General features: G+C 38.0%; 1 protein-coding gene across 6 annotated transcripts in view; it reads left to right on the forward strand.

The window, feature by feature from the left end:
• Positions 1–12898, forward strand: part of RACGAP1 (Rac GTPase activating protein 1) — a 39476-nt gene extending 26578 nt beyond the window's left edge. For all 6 annotated transcript variants that reach the window (XM_070740537.1, XM_070740539.1, XM_070740538.1 and 3 more), the window contains 11 exons: positions 293–370; positions 712–829; positions 1373–1500; positions 2928–3092; positions 4136–4231; positions 6071–6269; positions 7667–7772; positions 7935–8067; positions 8212–8338; positions 9892–10000; positions 11941–12898. In XM_070740537.1, the coding sequence (XP_070596638.1) occupies positions 293–370; positions 712–829; positions 1373–1500; positions 2928–3092; positions 4136–4231; positions 6071–6269; positions 7667–7772; positions 7935–8067; positions 8212–8338; positions 9892–10000; positions 11941–12016 (1335 nt within the window). In that variant the 3' untranslated portion in view covers positions 12017–12898. The remainder of the gene's footprint in view (positions 1–292; positions 371–711; positions 830–1372; positions 1501–2927; positions 3093–4135; positions 4232–6070; positions 6270–7666; positions 7773–7934; positions 8068–8211; positions 8339–9891; positions 10001–11940) is intronic.
• The last annotated feature ends 9969 nt before the right edge of the window (positions 12899–22867 follow it).

A 22867-nucleotide genomic window follows, 5' to 3' on the forward strand; every position in this document is an offset into this window, starting at 1 on the left:
TTACTTTCAGTTAATATACAGCTGAACTCTGGAAATACATTTAATATATACTTGAGATAATTTACCACCCTTCCCATTTAATTTGCCTTACTTTCATCTGTAGGTAAGGTAGGCAAAAAGTGTGTTGTCTTTGCATGTTCCGAGTAGGAAATGATAATTTAGATAATTAATCACTTCATTTTCTGCTTTGAATCTTTATAAATATAGAATTTAATATTTCTCTAGAATTTTCACTTCACGCAAGAATGCTGTTATGCTTTCACTCAGAGACTTACAAATGTTTCCTTTACAGCGCTCTTCTAGACAGTTTATTGAAGGCCCACCTGGTCCTTTAAAGAAAACTCGTTCCATTGGCTCTACAGTAGATCAGGTATGTGCTTTTACAAAGACTATTTGACTCATTTAAGAAGTAGGTCTCTGATCTCCAAATGGCACATATTTATGTATAGAGGGGAGTGTTCATTTATATTCATTGTTCTATAGTTTTTTACTCGCCGCAGATTCATCAGCAATTTGTATCGAGTATACAACTGTCGGGAATCTGTTGTAGAGTATGGGATTTATTGGTAGTATGTGGAAATTTCTTTTTTTCTCATTTGAAACCAGAGTTTTAAGTTTGCCGCAGATTGCACTATTAAAACATACACATATCCAGAGAGAGCGCTTCTTGCTTATGTTTCCTTTATGCTTCTTGCAAATATTTTATTTCAGGGAAATGAATCCATAGTTGCAAAAACAACTCTCACAGTTCCTAATGATGGCGGCCCAATTGAAGCAATTGCCACTATTGAGACAATACCTTACTCTGTTGGAAACCAGAGAAAGGCAGGTAAATGTATCTGTGTGAAATTTAGAGTATTATGATTTCTTCATTGTCAGAGTTTTTAATGTGTTTTCCGGTAACAATGCAGATGCTGATCGAAATGAAAATAAGGGGCTTTTGACACTGTTCATCTGAAATACTATTGAAATTGGTTACGTAGGATCGTATTTTCTTTCCACGTCTAACACTACGTACTTTAAATTTTCAATCCCTTCCTTCATTGGATTTTATATAACAGGGAAAGAAGAAACCTGCCAGAGAAAAATGTATTCATTCTGTTAAATCCACCCCACGCAATCAGTTCTTTAAGAAGGTTTAAAATATCCTTTAAGACTGAGCTCTTGTGCTGAGGAAAGGATCTAAAAGTAACCATTTGCTTCCCCCCCCCCAAAAAAATGAAGTATTACTTATTGTAATAGTGTTGAGGAAAGTGAGCAATAGCTTTATCTGGATAACAACACAGGTATTAGTTTAAACTGGGGGTACCTGCTGTCAGTTTAATCCTGTATCAAAAACTGGTTTTTCAAATTGTCTCTTTGTCCACCCAAGCCATCCTACAACCTTGGAACAGTGAGTCAAGCCTGGGAAGCAGGAGGATTGAAAACAAATCCGAAACAGATGGATCTAGCACTCCTGGAAGTACTGGGATGAGACTACACGAATTTGTATCCAAAACGGTGAGTGAAGAGACCTCTCAGTTTTGGGACCAATTCAAAGCTCAAATTATTTTGGGTCTAAGATCAAATTTTATATATATATATATATAAATAGTTGCATAGAGTTTAAATAATGATGCTGCCAAGAACACAAATGCCTAGGTCCGTGATGGTGAACCTGTGGCACGTGAAGCCATATCAGTGGGCACGCGAGACTTTGCCCTGTGTGAGCTCCAGCGCGCATGCATGCGCTGGCCAGCTGATTTTCAGGCTTCAGTAAGGCTGTGTGCATGCAGTGGGGGGCAATGCGGGGGGGTGAGCATGTGTGTGGGGAGAGAAGGGGTGTAGGCAAGTGTACATCTGCTAGCACACCAACAAACCCCCTTTTGGCATGCCAACCAAAAAGGTTCACCACCACTGGCTAGGTCATGTAATATAGCAACCTTGCTGAATAAGAAGCTGGTTAAAGAGCAGTACTGTGGCTGCTAGCATTTGCTTTTGCTACTCATAACTGGAATTTTAACAGTTCAGGATTAGTTATGATTAAATTTGTGTTTTAGAGAGTGGGTCAGGATAAACTGATACACCCCCATGCATGCACATGAACTGATACACCCCCACCCCCCCACACAGAGCCAATAATTAAACAAATTAGGGCTTGTATTTAGGATACTGTGATCTACATTAAAGAAGCAGCATAATCATATATACAAGTAAAATTATTTACAAAACCAATATGTTTTGCTAGGTTTATAAAGAATAGAACAATAATTAGACTAAAAGAAATCAAGGCTTAACTTTTTTCTCAACCTCATGTTTCTTTCTGTTCTTATATCAGTTACTGACACTGGAATGTCTGTAAGTTTTCTCCTGGATGCCTTTTCTCGCAAATGTCTGTACTCAGCATCTGAATCTCACTATACAACACAGTCCATCTTCCTGGTCTTTCCACACTCTGCTAGAAAAATTGCTTTTGTCCTAGAATTGGCATCTGTAAACTTGGCAGGCCAGGTCACTCCTCTGCTGAGCTGTCCATAAACCACTTGATGTGCTTTCCAGCAGCATGTCTTGCAGCATCTGAAATGTAACCCCACCCCCTTTTTCCACTTTCCCTTTTTACAATGCTTTATATCTAAGACATGTATACACCACTTTACAGGTGCATTATGCCATATTCCTCTTTTCTGCCTACATGTTCTTGGTCTTATGGGGGCATCTGCCTTTCCTAAAAAGAAAAATACATGATCTTTGTAGAGACTCAGTTATCTTCCTCCATTCAACTGGTACAGATAGATAATTCAAATAAAATAAACATGTATATATTGATGTCTTCACATGAATGTATCTTAGTGGCTAGTTGTATGTACTTGTCTGTGTCTATTTATTGAACTCAGTATATTTCATTGCTTATTCTCAATCAAGTTAGCTTATACATATTCTGTCTCTAGGTTATTAAACCTGAGTCATGTGTTCCCTGTGGGAAGCGGATAAAGTTTGGGAAAATGTCCCTGAAATGCAGAGACTGTCGGGTAGTCACACATGTAGAATGCCGAGATCGCTGCCCCTTGCCTTGCACCTCTACCGTAGCAGGAACCCCTCTCAAAATTGGACAGGTATGCTTCTAAATAAAATATCTTAGTGGCTGATTATTGGACCTAAAAATAATAATACTGAAGATTTGAATAGGTGAAAGAGTGTTAGTTTGCTGTGAAAATGTTTTTGACATAAACATCAGCCATGTTTCAAGTTTTCTGGTAAATAAAGCTACTGTTGATACAGCCACCAGCTCTTGTTATACTGGAATTTAAAGAAGCTCTTTAGGAACCGAGACACTGCTGCTCTTTTTCTTTTCTTTTTTTTTTCTTTCTTTCTTTTTTTTTTCCAATTTAAAAAAAACCAGCATTGTGTATGCGTGTGCATTATCTACATTGGTATCTAGAAATTAATCTGAGGAAAACAAGAAAAGAAACTAGAGCCTGATATTTTGGAAAGGAACCGTTTACTTATATCTTAGAATTTATTGCTCATGTCTAAGATTTTACATAAGCATATTATGTTCTAAATATAATCTAAGCAGGGAAGAAGTAATATGTAACATGCTTTAAAAAACCTTGTACTGTCACTGTTATTGTTGTACTACTAACATTTATACACTTTTACAGTATTGAGTTACTGAAGATTTCAATGCCGTGCTTTTTCTTTTCGTATTAGTGGTGGGCTACAAGCCGGAACGCTAAATTGCGGTCGCCGCCGTGGCTTATACGTTTTTGCAGGACCAGCATGATTTTGCTGCTGCACCTGTGAAGGTAGCAAAAATGTGCACCGAGCGGCAGGTAAAACCTCACTGAAATACGGGCGCAATTTTGGTACCTCCACAGGTGCAGCAACAAAATTGCTCTGGTCCCGCAAGAACTTACGAGCCGTGGCAGTGAGCACAATTTAGCGTTCTTGCCCATCACTGGGTATGGTACTTTCATTTACTTTATGGATAGAATCTTAACATTTAAGCTGTAGAATCTGGCACCTGGTCACACAATTTAAACGAGTTCCTTGTCTCTTGTTTTCTTCCTATGCAATTACATGATGTATTTCTTAAAAATAACAATAACTCTTGTTATTTCCCATTTCCCATACTTGTTTCTTTCTCTCTTTTTAGGGATTTCTGGGGGATTTTGTATCTGTGACGACTCCAATGATCCCCTCCATTGTAGTTCACTGTGTAAATGAGATTGAGAGACGAGGCTTGAATGAGGTAAAGTAAACTTTAAAGGTATAAATCTTATGGAATTGTTTAGAATGGAGAAAATGCATAGGCTTTCTGCTAAGACCTTCTACATAAGGGGTGTAAAACTGGCAACCCACAGGCTGGATGCATCATATGCAGGCCACACCCCAAAGAGAAATCCATTGCGATATGTCACATGACGGCAATGTGACGTCGCGAGTTTGACACCCGTGTTCTATATCCACCAAGATGTAGCTCAGCAGTCCCCAAACTACAGCCCGCGTGATCCATCTGCATCCTGTACTCCTGGCCACTGTTCCCTCTAGCCTATGCGATCGCATGGCCATGCAGGCAAAAAACAAACTCTGCGCAGGTTTTTCAAACCCCGCGCGGTAGAGACGGCGCCGTTTCTCCAGCCCGACAGCTGATCTGTCAGCCGGGAGAAACCCCTGTGGGCTCTGAGCCCCACCCGGGTTCTCCGGCTGTGTCCGGGGACCACGCCGGCCCACTCCTGCTGATATTCTTCCCGCTGCGGAGAAGAAACAGGAAGCAAACACACATACACCCCAGGAAACAAGAAGCAAAGGTTGGATGGCCTCGCCATCTACGCACAGAAGCAGCGCCCTGGGGAAAAAGCTGCAGGCGTAGACTTGTGCCTACACTGGAGCTGTCGCCTTGCCTTCTCTCCACATTTCCTGTCTCATTTTTTCAGCAGAGAGAGAGATAGAGATGCACCCCCTCAAGTTCATTCATCCTGCCTGCTTAGACTTTTTAATATTGGAATTGTTCGTTGAAACAATAAGTGATCACATTACATGGGTGTCAGCTATGTGTTAAATTGAAAAAGCTTTCTCACAGGATATTTTATGGGGATAAAAAAACCCACCTTCATAAAAAACCACCTTATTTGGAGTCCTCTCATTTTTCAAGAATTCTCTCATATTTTTTAGACATTGGCTTAAACGTTAAGTGTACTTTAAACACAGATTGATAATTTGGGCATTCGCGGCGGAGCCTCTCCCAGCCCCCACCCCTCAAGGTGCATGGCGAGGCACAGAGGTTTTTGTGAGAGAGGGAAAAGAGAGAGAGAAACAGAAAAGGGAAATAGAGGGAGGGAAAGAGAAATGGAGAGGAAGGAAGGAAGGAGAAATGGAGGGAACAAGGAAGGAAGGAAGAATGAAATGAATGGAGGGAAAGAGGAAGGAAGGGCTGTTTTTTGGGGGGTGGGTGTTTCTCTTAACATACATTCAAACAACACAGTGTACCATCTAATTTTCCACAAATAAAATGCGGTGTTTTGTTAGTAATTCCTATCAATCATCAAAAAAGTTGCAAAAGTTTTTTTCTAATTTTGTCATCCAGTTACATTCATTTTCTTTTAATTAAATTCCCTCCTTAATGTTCCTTCAATAAGTACAGCACCAATTATATTTCTCACTTATTAACCATTATGCCAAAGTGCTTCCTTCTTTCTTGATACATTTTTCTATAAGCCAAGAAAACCTTGTACAGCCAATCAGATGTTAACAAAAGAAAATTAAAAACAAAACATAAACATATATGAATTTCAGATCCCCCCCCTCTAAATAGTACATTCCCATTTTGTTTTTTACTCTAAAATAAGGTATGTGCAGTGTGCATAGGGACTTGTTCATAGGGTTTTTTTTATAGTCCGGCCCTCCAACAGTCCTGAGGTCAGTGAACTGGCCCCGTGTAAAAAGTTTAGGGGCCCCTGATGTAGCTGCTTTCAGAATTTCTGGCGTGGTGATTATGGAAGTCAAATGCTAGCATGTGTTACATTAAAGCTGGAAGGGATTTCAGAGAAACAAGTTTGGGATCTTACTTTAAAAATCTTTGTTTTAACAGACGGGCCTCTACCGAATTTCGGGCTGTGACCGCACAGTGAAAGATTTGAAGGAGAAATTCCTTAGAGGGAAAACTGTACCTCTGCTTAGCAAAGTGGAAGATATTCATGCTATATGTGGGCTTCTTAAAGATTTTCTCCGCAATCTTAAGGAGCCTCTTCTTACTTTCCGTCTCAATAAGGACTTTATGGAAGCAGCAGGTATGAGTAATATAACATGTTTGAGTATAAATGTTGAATATACTTTTCTCCATTAGGCAAGCTAAAATGCTGACTCTTATCCTTTTAATATGTTTTTATCTATGATATAAAAATATTTGTATCCTGCATTTATTATTTTTATAAATAGCTCAAGTATATCCAACATAAACCCTGTTTTCCCCACAACAACAACCCCTTGAGGTGGTTTAGATTGACAAAAGGTGACCAGATTTATAGCACAATATACCTATAGTATAGATGTATAGATTCCCCCACCCAATTTTTTTTAAAGTACTGCGACTTAGTACTGATGTGCTAAAACTTCCTTTGAATTCCTATAAATTGACTTCATTCTATTTTTTATTTTCCACCCTGTCTGTTTGAAAATAAGTTTTCTGTTTTTGTTAATGTAACAAAAGATCCCAAGATTAAGAGTATAATTATGCATTAAAACAGAGGTCTCCAACCCGCACGCTGTAGCTCACTACCAGGTCATGCCTGTTAGAAACTGCACCGCACTAGCAATGGGCAAGCACATGCGCGCAGCTCCACTTGCACAAGCAGCAGGCAAACGTACACGTAAAGCTACACTTATGCAAGGAGAGGGCACTCATGTACAAAGCTGTACACATGTGCCTTAGACACACACACACACACTGTGCACCAGGCTGGGCCACCAAAGTGTAAAGGTTGAATACCACTGCATTAAAGTCCCTTTTTTATTGTTTTCTATTACTCAACTTAATACTTTCATTTAAAAATTTTAGTACCTCAATTCTTTATTTCAACAATGTTTATTTTCAAAGAAAGCCATAGGAGTTAATAAGCCATAGAAGTTATTTGATTGGGAAACACCTTGGAAGTAAAATGCTATGTAATCTTCCAAACTAGTCTACAGACTAGTCTAGTCTTCATTAACTCCCCAACACAATTTGCAAACACAGATTAGAGGGAGACACTGTTTCCTATGAATTTTTGATCAAAAACTTTTCTTGCCCCAGAAATGATGTGGAGAGTTATATCATTCGTGTTTAACAATTTACTATTCTTCTCTCTCTCCTCCTTCCTTTCCTGCTAAACATTTTACTAAGACTTGAGCTGTGCATCACACATCACAGAGTGATTTCTTTGGGATTAATTTAATGGTTGCTTGAATCTAGCCAATTGCAGTTTATTCAGTAAATAAGAATTGAGCAAACAGTAGCTTAGTATGAGATATGAAAATACCTATAGGTTGAGAAAGGGCTAATATGTTGCCATTTTAAATGAATTCCTCTCTCTAACATGGAAACCAAAGTCTTAGAAACCTAAGCAGTTATAATTTAAATTCATTATTTTCTCCATTGTAATAAGTTGAAAGAGATAATAGAAATACCATTTTATGTTTCCATTTAAAGAAATTATAGATGAAGACAACAGTGTAGCAGCCATATATCAAACTATTGGAGACCTACCACAGGCCAATAGGGAAACTCTGGCGTTCCTCATGATTCACCTGCAGAGGTAAGTTCAGTTGTATTGCGAATTCTTGAAGAGGTGATAAAAAAAGATAGTATAATTCTGTTCATCTTGTGACATTGGGGTGACAGTGAAAGGAAGAGTTCATAAGACAAAATGTATTGCTCCTCTTTGTACAAATGCTCCTAGATGTCTATTTTTCTCTAGAGTGGCTCAAAGTCCAGATACCAAAATGGATATTTCCAACCTGGCTAGAGTCTTTGGACCTACCATTGTTGGACATGCTATACCAGAACCTGATCCTATGACACTACTCCAGGACACAAAAAAGCAACCTAGGGTAGGTCACAAGTGAGCATAACAGAATGGAAATATTAAATATTTAAAATGATTGAGAATGAAGTCTGTGTTTGTAAATGTTTAGCATTAATTTGAAAAGAATCGAAAGAAAAAATGTTCTTTGTATGTCAATATGAATTTGTAGGTTGTGGAACGGTTGCTCAGTTTGCCTATGGGTTACTGGACCCAGATTATCATGGTAGAACAGGAAAATATTGACCCAGCTCACATCATTGAAAATACCAATGCTTACTCCACACCTGATATGAAAGGTAATTATGCCTTTAAATTGTTAGCTATGATCCAACACATGTGCTAATTGAAACTTGTAATGTGAACAATAGTGCTGTTTTTTCGCACCAAAATATGAATATGGTTGTGATGATATCCAGTTGTGTCATCGGTATATCTTTAAAATTGATCCAGTGGGAGATGTTGCAAAAGTCCTGTCCAAGTGTCCAGAGACAGGCACAGTCCGGCTGGAGAAGCCAAACAGGTCGGAGTGACTGTTAATTTGAAAGCTTCTGTAATATTTGATGGGAATCTGTTCCACAGAAAGAGCAGATTCACAACACAAAGGTTCCTCCCAGACTCACCATTCCTACTGCATTAGTAGGGAGAAGCCGTGACCAGAAGACCCTTCAACTGGTACACCATTTGCAACATTGTACGGAACAGGACTGAGGAGAATCACTCATGTAATTGTCACCTCCCAATAAAATTATTGTAACTACCCACAAAGCCTATCCAGAAACTTCAGCTGGCCCAGAATGCAACAGTCCACATGTTCACAGATCAGTCGCTGTACTGCCACATTGCAATGCTGTGGGAGCTACAGTATATTGGCTGTCATTGTATTTCCAAGCACACTTCTAGGTGCCTACCTTTAAAGTTTCCCTATTTGGTTCATATTCTGATATTTAAGGGACTGTTTTTCCACATAGTGTCTACCCATTCCATCCTGATAGCTAGAGTGTGTTTGCTAAGAGGTTCCTCCTATCAGTACATAGGTGGCAAGAGGGGGCTCAACACTGCACTTCCTTAGAGGCAGTTCCTCTCCTGTGGACAACTTGTCCTTTGACACAAGAATTGCCCCACATGTGTTACAAAAATCAGTAGAAATTTGGCTTTTCTGAAAACTTATGGGGGCTGATTGGAAAGCTACAGGTACAAATGCATGCATGCGAACACAAAAGCACATAGCATGTGAATGTTGTATTTTTTCTTATTTGATGTTATAATTTTGCTGACATTTAAAAATATAGTTTTATTTCATGGTTATTTTAATCTGTAAACTGCCTAAGGTCTATGGGGATTTATGTCATAAGATAAATTGCAGAAATAAATAAATTTGACAGGATTGCCATTCTTAGTGAAAAACCTCTAATTGTTTCCTTTCACATAAATCTTATTCTCTGCTCCTGTTGTATGTAATCTTCAACATATGGAGTGTATCTACTGATTTTCTGTGTCTGCTACTTCAGTCTGCATAAATCGAGTTTCGGTATTCATATTCGGGGATTTTGCTTGCAGATTAATTGTATGTTTGCGTAATTTGCACTTAAGCTTACTTTTTGAGCAAAGGCTAAAAAGTTGGCAAGAATTAAATTCAGATTGTGATATTATTTGAGAAAGAAGATAGTAAGTCATTCTCATTGTGATTTTTCATCACTTATGATGCATTGGGCTGAAGCTATTTCAAACATTGTTGCATTGGCATCCTTCAGGCTCAAAGACTATGGTAATCTGCTCTGGATTCCCCAGAACATGAAGCCTGAAACATTGTCGCTTAAGAATATTAACTATAATTGTTCTTATCACATAGCGAGCCTGTTGGGACCACCCATTACCCCAGAACAGCAATTGGTAAAAACTCCTTCAAGCAGCTCACTGTCTCAGAAGGTCAAATCTACATTTAGTAAAACCACTCCCAAGTAAGTTTAATTATTTATTTGGTCTAATTAGCAAAATATCAAGTCATATCCTTATTGAGGTCACAGACCAGAATAAATTAGCAAAGTATGTGGTTCTCCCCCCCCCCCCCCCATCCTTTCTTAGTGTTTTGGAACTACAGTGATCCCTCGATTTTCGCGATCTCGATCTTCGCGAAACGCTATATCGCGATTTTTCCCACCCGATGACGTCACTCTCTTCCTTCCTTTCTCATCTTTCTTTCTCTCTCTCTTTCTCTATCTTGCTTCTTCCTCTCTCACACTCTCTTCCTCCCTCTCTCATCTCTTTCTTTCCTTCTCTCTCTTTCTCTATCTCTCCCGCTCTTGCTGGCGGGCGGGCGAGCGGGGGCATCAGCGAGGAGCCAGGGTTTCCCCTTTGCGTGGGCGGCGGGGAAACCCGGATCTTCGTCTGCTCGCTGCTGCTGCGGCCGCCCATCAGCTGATCTGCTCGGCGGCAGCAGCGAGGAGCCGAATCGGGCTTTCCCCTTTGCGTGGGCGGTGGGGAAACCCCGATGTTCGTCTGCTTGCTGCTGCTGCAGCAGCAGCGAGCAGACGAAGATCTGGGTTTCCCCGCCGCCCACGCAAAGGGGAAAGCCCGATTCGGCTCCTCGCTGCTGCCGCCGAGCAGATCAGCTGCTGGGCGGCCGCAGCAGCAGCGAGCAGACGAAGATCCGGGTTTCCCCGCCGCCCACGCAAAGGGGAAAGCCCGATTCGGCTCCTCGCTGCTGCCGCCGAGCAGATCAGCTGCTGGGCGGCCGCAGCAGCAGCGAGCAGACGAAGATCCGGGTTTCCCCGCCGCCCACGCAAAGGGGAAAGCCCGATTCGGCTCCTCGCTGCTGCCGCCGAGCAGATCAGCTGCTGGGCGGCCGCAGCAGCAGCGAGCAGACGAAGATCTGGGTTTCCCCGCCGCCCACGCAAAGGGGAAAGCCCGATTCGGCTCCTCGCTGCTGCCGCCGAGCAGATCAGCTGCTGGGCGGCCGCAGCAGCAGCGAGCAGACGAAGATCCGGGTTTCCCCACCGCCCACGCAAAGGGGGAAGCCCGATTCGGCTCCTCGCTGCTGCCGCCGAGCAGATCAGCTGCTGTGCGGCCGCAGCAGCAGCGAGCAGATGAAGATCCGGGTTTCCCCGCCGCCCACGCAAACTCCACCATCTGCGCATGCACGGCCATGGAAAAAGGGCGCGCATGCGCAGATGGTGTTTTTACTTCCGCAACCCTGCATCGCGAAAAATCGATTATCGCGAGGGGTCTTGGAACGGAACCCTCGCGATAATCGAGGGATCACTGTATACATAGTTTGTATAGCTGATCACCAATTTGTGAGTAATATCTGAATTTTTTTGTGGGGGGAGGATTCTGATTCTAAATATATGGTTTGGAGAACTGGGGAATGAAAATTGGTGAGAATATTTAGGATATAAGAGAATATGAGGAATAATTGATACATATCCAGATGGAAAAATACTCCAAATGAGCAATGCACTAGTTGTGAATACTTCCCCAAAAATCAGCTCAAATGGTTGCAGTTTTTAATTTGAAATATAAGTCTGTCTTATCAGTTTACCTGTGAATTGCAGGCTCCTTACGTGGACTTTTATGGGGTTGTGGTTTTTCTTGAATGTGTTATATAAATACAACACAGAATAGCCCAATTGCCTCCGCTGTACAACTGCTTCTGGACTATATGTGGAAGCCAGAGGGAAGGTTATTTGCATTAGTTTCAGGGAATTTGAGTTGTATGTTTTTTGTATGTCGAGGAAAGTGGAAATAAGGATCAGTGTTCAATAGATATTATTGAAATACATAGAGAATTTCATTTCAAGAGTAAAATATTATTTTCCTATCAACAAATGCTAAAACATACAGGTATTGGTCATTATTGCATACTGAAAACTCACGATGAATGTTTCCACTTATTTCCTAGATTTTCAAGCAAAAGCAAATCTGCGACAACTCTTGGAAGGCAAGGGAGGTTTTTTGCTTCTCCAATGCTGAAATGAAATAACCTGCTGTTCTGATTATCTGCTTGGAGTGCAATTATAAAGACCAGCAATAAAATCTCACGTTGTTGCTTCACTTTCTAACAATATGTAATAACTTCAGTAATATATATCTGCTTTTTATCTTTTCTTAAATTTTTATTGAATTTTATTCAGTCTAAGATGTCTAGTCATATCACATTTATGGTAGGGCGGGTATAACTGGTATAATCCATTCATTGTGTAAGTAGGGAAATTGCAAATTTGCTTGTTTTTGAAACTAAGTCTCTATCTGAGAAGCTGCCACCATCATTGGAAAGGAATGTAGTTTGAAAAGCAAATGGCTTTCTTTATTTCACAAGCTTTGGATAAAATAAGTGCTGATCCTTTACAAAGGTATCTAGTTGAAACTATGAATTCAAAATGTGGTCATGTGAAAAACCGAAACCCAGTGATCTATTAGTGCATGTACACATTGTATACGATATTTCTTTTATATCAAAGGAGGACATAATAAATATGATAACTAATTGAGTAAATCAGATAATAGTATGTTGTCACTTTAACTCCACTCTCACCTACTTAGATTATTTGAATTATATATATTTGTTAAAATCATGTCCTTAGCATTGGGAAGACTGTTAAAGTTACAGTCATAGGAATGTGAACTTATTTTTGAATATACATCTACAAAGCTTTCTGATAAAAGAAATTCTTATAAGGGCTGTCATTAAATAGATGTTGAATGTAATATCTATTGATAGATGTATAGGATAAATCTGTCCATTTGACTTTTCAATTATTCTCTATTGTATGTTAAAATCCACACTCTTTTTAAGAGCATGTTACTTTGCAGCATCAAAAAACAGCATAAATAAAGTGACATAGATTTGAACCAGGAAATTGGTAAATTTGGATAATCTTCCCAAACAAGTAAAGAGTGGGTACAAGAAAATTTATTGCACAACTTCTCTTCTCTGTGACTCCATTCTATACATATTTCAGATTGAGGCATTTTTTGCCATAGTAAATGCTGTTGCTATCAGGAGTCTCTACAATTGGAATGTGGACACGGGTTTCAAAATTTTCCCAAGTATCTGGAAAGGGGAGGGCTTTTTAAAAAAACATTACTTGCAAAAACACTTTTTGTTGCCAAATTTATTTAGGGATAGTTGGGAATTTCCAGTACTTGGTTCCAGATAACTTTGGACAGGCAAGGGGGAAATGACCAAGGACCATTCTCTCAAAACTGTGTAAAAATTATGAGGAAAGATTATTATAGGGTTTTATCTTTGAGGATAATCTCAGTATATTGGGTATCCAGAAAATTCTATTGACTCTAATGGGTTACCTGTGTCTACTACCTTACTTAAATGAGATTTTGATATAATGTTAAGACAATTTAGTTCCTAGGCAATGTACATAAAACCTTAATTCCTTTGAAAGAGCACAGCTTGGTAGTGAATCTGGAAAAGAATATGTTAAGAACTGCATTTGGATATAGTTCTGGACATTAGCCAAGTCAAGATTTTTCTGAATATGAAGATTGTGCAGGTTGGTGTCTTCCATTTTTGACATAGAGCTGATGTGTATAAAGGATTTTGCATGCCTTCAATATATAATGAGATAACAAGGTTATGAGGATCAAGTAAAGAAACCAAAGAGTTTTGAAAGGAATGGCAGTGATTTGTTATAAGGCTCATCCATTCATTACTTAGAAAGTTAATTGGATTTCATTTTTGGGGTTTCCCCTTTGAACTCTCCTTGCACTTAATCTATTTTTTTGTGGCTGGGAGAGTATGATGAAAACATGCAAGTTGGGAATGCAACCACCACAGGGGCATCAAAGCATATTCAGAGGTTGCAGCTTCAGCAACTTTTGAGAGGAATTATTTTAATAGAAAAGATTTGTAGAAATGTGATTTGGAACTCAGTGCCATATCTTTACTAAACATTATAAAACCAATAAAAGTACAAATGAGTTTTCCAGGGGTAATGTAGTCAGCAATTTTAGAAGTCTTCCTGAGGGAATATTGCTGTGTTATATCCTTAGGTAAATAATTGTACTACTCCATTTGTAATCCAACTACTACTATCCAAGAATGTTTTCTTACATCTTATTTCCAGGGCAGCATCCCACCTGAACTGGTAGATTTGATTTCTGCTTCTTAAGTAAAGTTTGTATTTACGTTAACTTTTATTCTATAATATTTGATCCATTTTAACTGAACAATAGTATTTTAATTTTTATTTTTAGCTGATTTTGTGTTAACAAAACTCAATAAACATTATATTTTTGCATTTAAGCTACTAATATACATTTTGAAGAGTAGGTCGGAATGTTCACATGTATTCAATACCTCACTCCATGCATGAAATTTTTGAGCTATCAACATATCTATTAGTTATTGGCACTCATCCAGCATTCAGTTAGCTTTCTAATTAGAATGCTGTATTTTATGGTAATCTGATCAGGTGTGTACTAACATCAAAATAAATTGTTATGTACAGCACTCCCATTATGTGTTAGTAAGATTATCTAGTTCTTTAAAAATTAATCAAGTTAAGTATGGTGACATGTGTCTTTCTCCATTATGTGAGGGTAAAAACACAGGAATTCTTGTTAAGATCTTATTTGCAGAACTTTTCTCCCTTCAGAATCAGGGCAGTGAAGATCACCCCACCCCCAAACTTTTTATTCATACTTGTTTTGCTTTTGGAAAGCGTGTCTGATACTCACATCTGAAGACGTTCTGGTATCTAGTATACATAAAAGACTATATAAGAACCTGGCATGATCCTATCAAAGTTGGGTGCACAAACAAGACTAGCTAGAATCTTCTGCAATTTGCAAGGGTATCCAGAAATACCCTGGATTCAGTCATGATTGGTAAAGCAACTCTTAATTAATAAGACTATGGCTTTATCAAAAAATGAAAAAGGCAGGATTTACAAGCTTGACTTAAACAAAAGAGAATAAAGACTTATATGAAATGAGAAGAAACTGAATTGTTCCATAGTAACTAAGGTGTTATCTGCTAATAACCTCATTCTAGCAAGGAACAGTCCTTGTTTCTTTCTACAAAAGCTCAATATACTGGCTATGATCTTTTTGTAAATGCACTGGATTATTGGGATTAACACTTTAGGCAACCAGAAAGTGACCAAAGCCTTCCAGCTACTTTATGTAATTGAACCTAAAAGGCCAGCACAGCCTTCTAATCTCAGATTAGTGTTTTATACCAAACATATGTCTATTTCAGGCAGTGAGAGAAATCCTGATTGTAGTGCTGATTGGCAACCAGTCTGCATGCAGAAACATTTTTGAAAAGCTATGCATTGGAAGTAGATGCCTCAAGGAGGTTTTGTCGTTCCTTGTACATGGCCGCTCCGAGTCTTAGGAGATGGGCAGCATACAAATCTAATTAATAATAATAATAATGGCAATCCATTTTTCCTATATAATACTGCAGGTTGTAGATTTTTCAATGTATATTTGGGTCAGAATGAACCACTGCATACCAAATAATTTACAGAATTAGCTGTTTTGTGTCCAGTATTTCATCCCCTAATACCATTATTTGTTTTAATTCTTTTGAAAATGTGGGTGCGCTATGTAGCATTTTTTGGCAAACATAGATATAGAAATGTAATTCAGCTCTCTATTTTTCTGGACTTGCTCAATTCTCTTGTCATTTAATTGTTCAGTCTTTTCCCTAGCGGGTTACTGCCCTCTGTTCTATTATATATGCTTGTATGCTGATTATAATGTTATTGCTGATATTGTTCCTTAAAATCATTTTTATAATTCCTGTTCTGCTCCATTTCTTTAATGGAAATGTGGATTCCTTTTTTTCTAACTTATTTTCTTTTCATTTTTTTGTGACATAATTTTGTTACTGAGGGAGGTGGCTTCCTGGACTACTACTTTACCCCTAACATATTATATGCATTCTGTTACAGCTTCTATTGGCAGCTTTCGGACATCCTAAAACAAATTCTGGAAAATTTTTATCCTTTCTGTTTTTTCTTTAATCTCTTCCACTATGCCCTTGCAAGTATTCTTTTTGTTTACTATATAGTGTTTATAACTGAAAAGTCATCTTAGGAGACTGGAACTTCGGAAAGTCCTAAGTATTTTTCCACTTTCAAGATTATTTTCATCCATAAAACTGTTTAGATTATCTTGGATAAAATATCAATAATATACTGTATTGATCTACATGGCAAACCATATTCTAGGATCCATTTGATTTATTGCTGATTCAATGGAATTGTTTTCCTACTTTTATGAGATATTTTCTCATCATTGTTAAGTGAACTAGCTACTTTACCCATCTTTGTGGTACAGAAGCCAGGAAAAATAAGCTGTTAACTTCTCACTAAGGTTTGTTGAATTTTCAGCTGTGCAATGAAATAATTTACTTTCTTCCTAGATTCTGATTCTCTTGGTATTTTTTCATGCTCATGGTCAAGTTTATAATTTGTTAAATGTTTTTAATAATAATCAAGATAATGGTTTTAATAATTTATTGTTTTTAGCTTTGTTCCATATTGGCCAGAGCCACTGGCAATATAAATTAGATAGGTAGGCAAGTACATAAATAAATAAATGTGTAATAGGTATGGTTGCTTCCTAAAGATTATAAAATATTATTGAATGAAGTTCTATCCAGAAGGCCAAATGGCAACTAGAAAAAACAGTTAAAAGTCAACAATAGTTCATCCCATTTCCTAAAAGCCATAAACCCAAATTCTAATTGCTGCTTTCACTAGAATATATTTTTATAATCATCTTACATTTGGTTTTTATTATTTAACCTGGTTTTTATATTGTTGGTTTCCAAAGTCTTTACAACTTCAATATTATCAATATAGAGAAAATGTTTGAATTGTGTTCATCTTTTGATTTCTTTGCCCTGCTGCTGTCTGTACCTCTATGTATTTTCAAAGAGATGCAAGAGACACTAAATGAACTTTGGGAATATCACAGATAATATGAAAAGGTGGTTAATTATTTTATACTCTGAAATATGTCAACTTTATATTTCTTTAAAAGGGGAAAAGTGATAACTCTTTATAGAGGAAAATAGCAATTTTAAGGATTTATTTCTTTGAGAATCAATCCTTCCCCTGAGTTTATTCATTGCTTTATGTTATCCAAAAGATACCTGTGATGCCTCTGATGCCTAATCTCTTAAATATAACATCACACCAAAAGAAAATGAGTTGTCATATCTGTTAACACCTCTGTTGCACTATTATGGTGTTTTAGATTAATTACTGTTTAAAGCTGTAAATACAGACTTGTTATATATAAACACAATTCCCAAAAGTTCAGCTTTAAACATCTGCTAATACAACACAAGGATTTCACACAATATGTCAAGCCAGTCAGTTAATTTCTAAAGAGAACGAAAGAACACAGAAAAAGACCCTGATAAGGTTTTTATTTCAGGGTTATGATACTGATAATGGGAACAGCATGGTGGAGAATAAGGTTGCTTGATCCTCTGCTGTGCATTGACTTTCTAGCTAAATCCAGCACTTTGATGTGAGTCCATGCAATATATACACAATCCAAGTAAACTGTTCAGTACCCACAATCTACTTCACCAAGCTGTTTCCAAATTGCTTCTTACTATTGTATTTTGCATTGTCTAGGAAAGGAAGGTACAGCATAGAAACATTTATTATACCCGTCTTTAATGATCTATAGGAAGATGGAGACTCAGAACAGCAGAGAAAACTGGGCATCCTTTTTCAAATAGCTTAACTGTTTTATTTAAAAAATGGTTCCTTTTGGAAACTGCCATTATGATTTCTTTCAGTAATAATAATAATAATAATTTATTGGATTTGTATGCCGCCCCTCTCCGTAGACTTGGGGCGGCTACCAACAATGATAAAAACAGCATGTGACAATCCAATAATAAAACAACTAAAAACCCTTATTATGAAACCAAACATACACACAGACATACCATGCATAACTTGTAATGGCCTAGGGGGAAGGAATATCTCAACTCCCCCATGCCTGGCGGCAGTATAAATGAGTCTAGAGTAGTTTACGAAAGACAGGGAGGGTGGGGGCAATTCTAATCTCCGGGGGGAGTTGGTTCCTTTTCTATTGTTGAGCAAACAATAGAAAAGATATTTTCTGATGTAGATATTAGCCATGAAAAAATATGTCTGTTTAAAAAATCAACATCTATCAAATGCAAACTAATAAGACAGTTATTTTATTAGGCATAATTTATTCTGTACCCTTCTAATAAAAATGTGGTTTTATTGATGAGAAGAAAGCATCTGCACAAAGTATTCAAACTGCCAATACTGGATTTCTTAAACAGACAATTTGATTTTACACTAACATCTTTCTTGCAAATGTAACTGAACTCCTATCTCAAAAAATGAAATGTGTTTCATTTTGGCTTAGGGTTTTGTGTGATGAATCCAACCAGTTGTGATTTATTCAACAACAAATCAGGACATAGGCATGATGTGTGAATACAATCAATAACAAAATATAACTGGAAAGCTTATTATTGTACTACTACTATATTTTAATGGAATCATGTCATAAATTAAACAGCATGGGGGAACCATAGCAGGAGCTACAGTTGTAGTTCTGAAGAGAAAATATTAGTTACAAGTAACTGAAATGTGAGAAACATTAATTACCTCATTTCAAAGGCAATATTTTGAATTCATACTGAAGCATCCAAATAGCAAACAACATTGTTCAGTGGTCATTCCAAATAGATCCCTCGGCAACAATCTTGTCAGGTGCCAAAAACGGATCATCCCTTTAGTAATCACCAAAGGCATCAATACATGCTACATGGGAGAAAGCAATGGGACAACTGTGCTTTACCAAGAAACCACATAGGAAGAATTAATGACATGTGCAAACTATTGCACAATAGTGTTCATTTTGCATAGCAAAACAATGCTTAGGATCATCCAACAAAGCTCTGTGGAAAAGTAAATGCCAAATGTTTAAGCTGCCCGAGGAGAAAGAATTACTGTGTTACAGCCTAGATAACTCAAAGCAGAGGTTGGTGTGTTTTTCATTAATGATAGAAAGTTAGGTCAAGCTATGGACCTATCTTAGGAAAATGGGAATCCCAGAGCATGTTAACTGTTCACACTTGAAACCTAATACACTGGACAGAAATCCATAGGCCAGACAATAATAGACTGGCTCCAGGTTGGCAAAATAGTAAGACAACTATGGAGACAGGTAGTCCTCGACTTACAACACTTCATTTAGTGACACTTGGAAGTTACAACAACACTGGAAAAAGTGACAGGACATTTTTTCACACGTATGCCCTTTGTAGCATTTCTATGGTCACATGATCAGATTTTGGGCGCTTGGCAACTGGCTCATACTTTGGATTGTTGCAATGTCCCAAAGTCATGTGAGCCCCTTTTCCGACCTTTTGGCAAGCAAACTCAATGGAGAAGCCAGATTCACTTAACAACTGCATTGCTAACTTAACAACTGCGTTGCTAACTTAACAACTGCGTTGCTAACTTAACAACTGCAGTGATTTACTTCATTGTGGCAACAAAGGTGGTAAAATGGGGCAAAACTCACTAAAATGTTTAACAGAAATTTGGGGCTCAATTGTGGTTGAAAGTCAAGCATACTACAGTATCATTATTTACATTACCTATATATTGAATATGCACATGTTGGATCAGAAGATAAATGTGGTGTTAAAATAGGAGGAAGATGGTCTAATAACCTGTGCTGTACTGAGAATACTGCTCTGGTAACTGAAAATGCAAATAATCTAAAAGTTCTAGTGAAAATGAAGGACCACAGTAAAAATTGAAACTCGGTTTAAGTATGGAGAAGACCAAACTAATTAGAACAGTTTCATCAACCAGTTCAAAATTGATAATAAAGATACTGAAATGGTGGATCGTTTCCACCTGGCCCAACTGTAAAGAAACAGCAATTAAGAAATAGGCCACCAACTGATGGTAGAGTAGCAACGAAACCCCTAGAAAAAAATGGATGCTATGATATGTCTGCTTACATAGATCAAAATGGTGAAGATAACAAGTTTTCTTTGACAATCAATGGGCAGAAAATTACTTTGAAGAAGCAGAATAGAAAGTATTCTAAGTATGATAAATGGACCCTGATCATTTATGAAGTCTGGATTTGTTCAATGATCCATTTGTTTCCTGGCTGAATCATGGTCTTCTCAAGAGTCTTCTCTAACACCAAGTGCCAATACCTGTACACTTTATACTGGTATTGACACTGGGTGTTAGAGAAGACTTGAGAAGACCAAGGTTCAGCCAGCAAACAAATGGATCATTTAACAAATCCAGACTTCATAAATAACCAGGGTTCGTTTATCATACTGTGAACACATTATGCAAAGCTTTAACTCTCTGAAAAATTATAATGTTGGGAGAGTTGGGCGGGGGGAATGTCCAGTAACAAGGAGGATGGACTCAAGTACAGTAGTGAAGGATGCAACATTGGAAGATATGAAGGACCAAATTGGAAACAACATCCTGAAAAAAAAAATATCTGGTTGCTAAGAATCACTGCCAAGATGAAGGTACACATAATCATCAATATTTAAGTGGAGAAAACTCCTTTCCTCATTAGTAATCTTATCAGTTGCAAGGGAAGAAAAATAGGGAATCTCTTCGTCTCCTGCTTGCAAGTATCCCAGAGACATCTGGTTGGCCTCTGCTGAGCATTTAGGTCTTAGCCTGTTCAAAACAAAGCTGTGCTTATCAATGCTGTACTTCATTATTCTTCAGTTTGTTTTGCAGCATCTGGCCTGGAAATGCTCAAAAAAATAAAGGGAACACTTAAACAGCACAATATAACTCCAATAAATCAAACTTCTGTGAAATCAAACTCCACTTAGGAAGCAACACCGATTGACAATTTCATTTTGTTGTCAGCACATTCAACTTTGTACAGAACAAAGTATTCAGTGAGACTATTTTATTCAGATCTAGGATGTGTTATTTGAGTGTTCCCTTTATTTTTTTGAGCAGAATATATTACCCAATCTGCCTCAAAAGCAATTCTGCCTTCTTTTTTTTGGCAACTCTTTCCTACTTTTTTATTGCCCTGCCCCAATACCATACATAAAATTGCACTTGCAGAACCTTAAATCTGTACATCAGATGTAATAGACATGATCTCCAAAACCTATTTCTTAAAACTGTTAGCCTTTAAGGTGTTAAAAACTTTTAACAGTGGGAAGGGATCTTTCAGGTCATTTAGTCCAACCCCTACCCAAGCGGGAGACCCTACATCTGCTTCTACCTAGGATCACTCACAACCTCCTGATTGTAAGGCAACAGCTCCACCTCTTAAGCCACAGCAGCTGACTTAGGTCAACAAGACCACTGCTCTGGGGATTCTTTTAACTTTGGTTGTGTTAAGAACTAGACCCAATTAGATCTGTCAATACTTTTAAAGCATTTATGCACCATTGCAGTATATGCATGCATGTTTGCTGTGATCGGTACATGAAATGCAGGAAAAGAGCAATCAAAAGGTAGAGCCAGAAGATAAGGAAAGGAAACAATCTGATTCAAGCTGAATCATTTGCTTTTTTAAAAAAAATCAAAACTAAACCAAACTCTCTTTACTTCTTTTACTCAAAAGTAAAATAAAAACTGTTGGAGGTTAGTTTGGGTGGGCGTTGGGAAGGTGTTTGACAAGATGTTTTGAAAATATACAAGAGATGATCACAAAATCTGAGCAGTAGAGGATGGCTTCATGGCCTACAGGGGATGTTCTGATGCTGCTCTTCATCACGTCACTAAAAATGTACAAATGTGAGAAAGTTTATGGCATGCTTATGGATATTCAGAACTGATCTAAGGAAGAAGAGTAGCCAATCTTGTCCAACTGTCAATGTAAGTCATGGTCTTAAGCAGCAGGCCTGGAGAATGTCACACAATCAGAATTGGATACATAAGTTCCATTAGATCCTTTTCAAGGGTATAAAAGATCCAGCCCAATGAGATTCCTGATTTTGGAAGAAGAACGCTGGAAAGACTGCAAATTGTATTCCTCTCACCATGTTATCCATTTTTGTGGGTATTCAGAGATGAATAAGCCAGTTGGATAAAGATTCTGTTAAAATTAAACAAATCTGCTCAGAACATCTTTAGCAAAAATGCTTTGCCTAGGTTTTCATTTTGTTATTTCTTGCTTTGTGTTTAATAAAAGGCTGTAGTTTCTTATTCTTATAAGTCACTACACCAGGCAGAGACGTATGTGCTGAAAACACCTCTGAAATTCAAAGCAGCTGATAAAAATGGAAGTATTTAGTGAGAGTGTCTTCCTAAAATACAATTGACTCTAGATCACATTTTCTCTAAGCCCCTCAAAGGAGCCAAAATCCCAGCTCTGCTGACAATGTATTCTGCGAATAGTCTTCAACTGGGAATAAAGCTCTCCTATGCTCTGGTCTGATTCCCATAGATTCTTCCACTACTTACTTTCAATACAGTATATTTCTGGCCATAAATATGTTACTTTACATGGATATCTGGGCTTGTGGACTGAAACATACTTAAAGCAGTCAATGGGTTAGTAATCCTAGCTGTGGCTAAAAGCACAACAGAAACCACCATGTGCTGAGCTGAAGTAAATAGGCAAAAAGAGAACTTCCCTTTGGTGTGTAATAAAATCAAGAATGAAAGAGCAGAATTTGCGTGACTGAATGCTGAAGTGTTATAGAGCTGTAGTACATGAGGTTGTTTTGTCATAGAAAGAATAGAGGTGGACTGAATCACAGATCAACTATATGGAGAAAGAATGACGGGTTGAAAGAAAGATGAAAGTCATGGCTGAATGGAGTTAATAAT

This window comes from Erythrolamprus reginae, chromosome 2 (genome assembly GCF_031021105.1).
Source record: "Erythrolamprus reginae isolate rEryReg1 chromosome 2, rEryReg1.hap1, whole genome shotgun sequence".
Taxonomy (NCBI): Eukaryota; Metazoa; Chordata; class Lepidosauria; order Squamata; family Dipsadidae; genus Erythrolamprus; species Erythrolamprus reginae.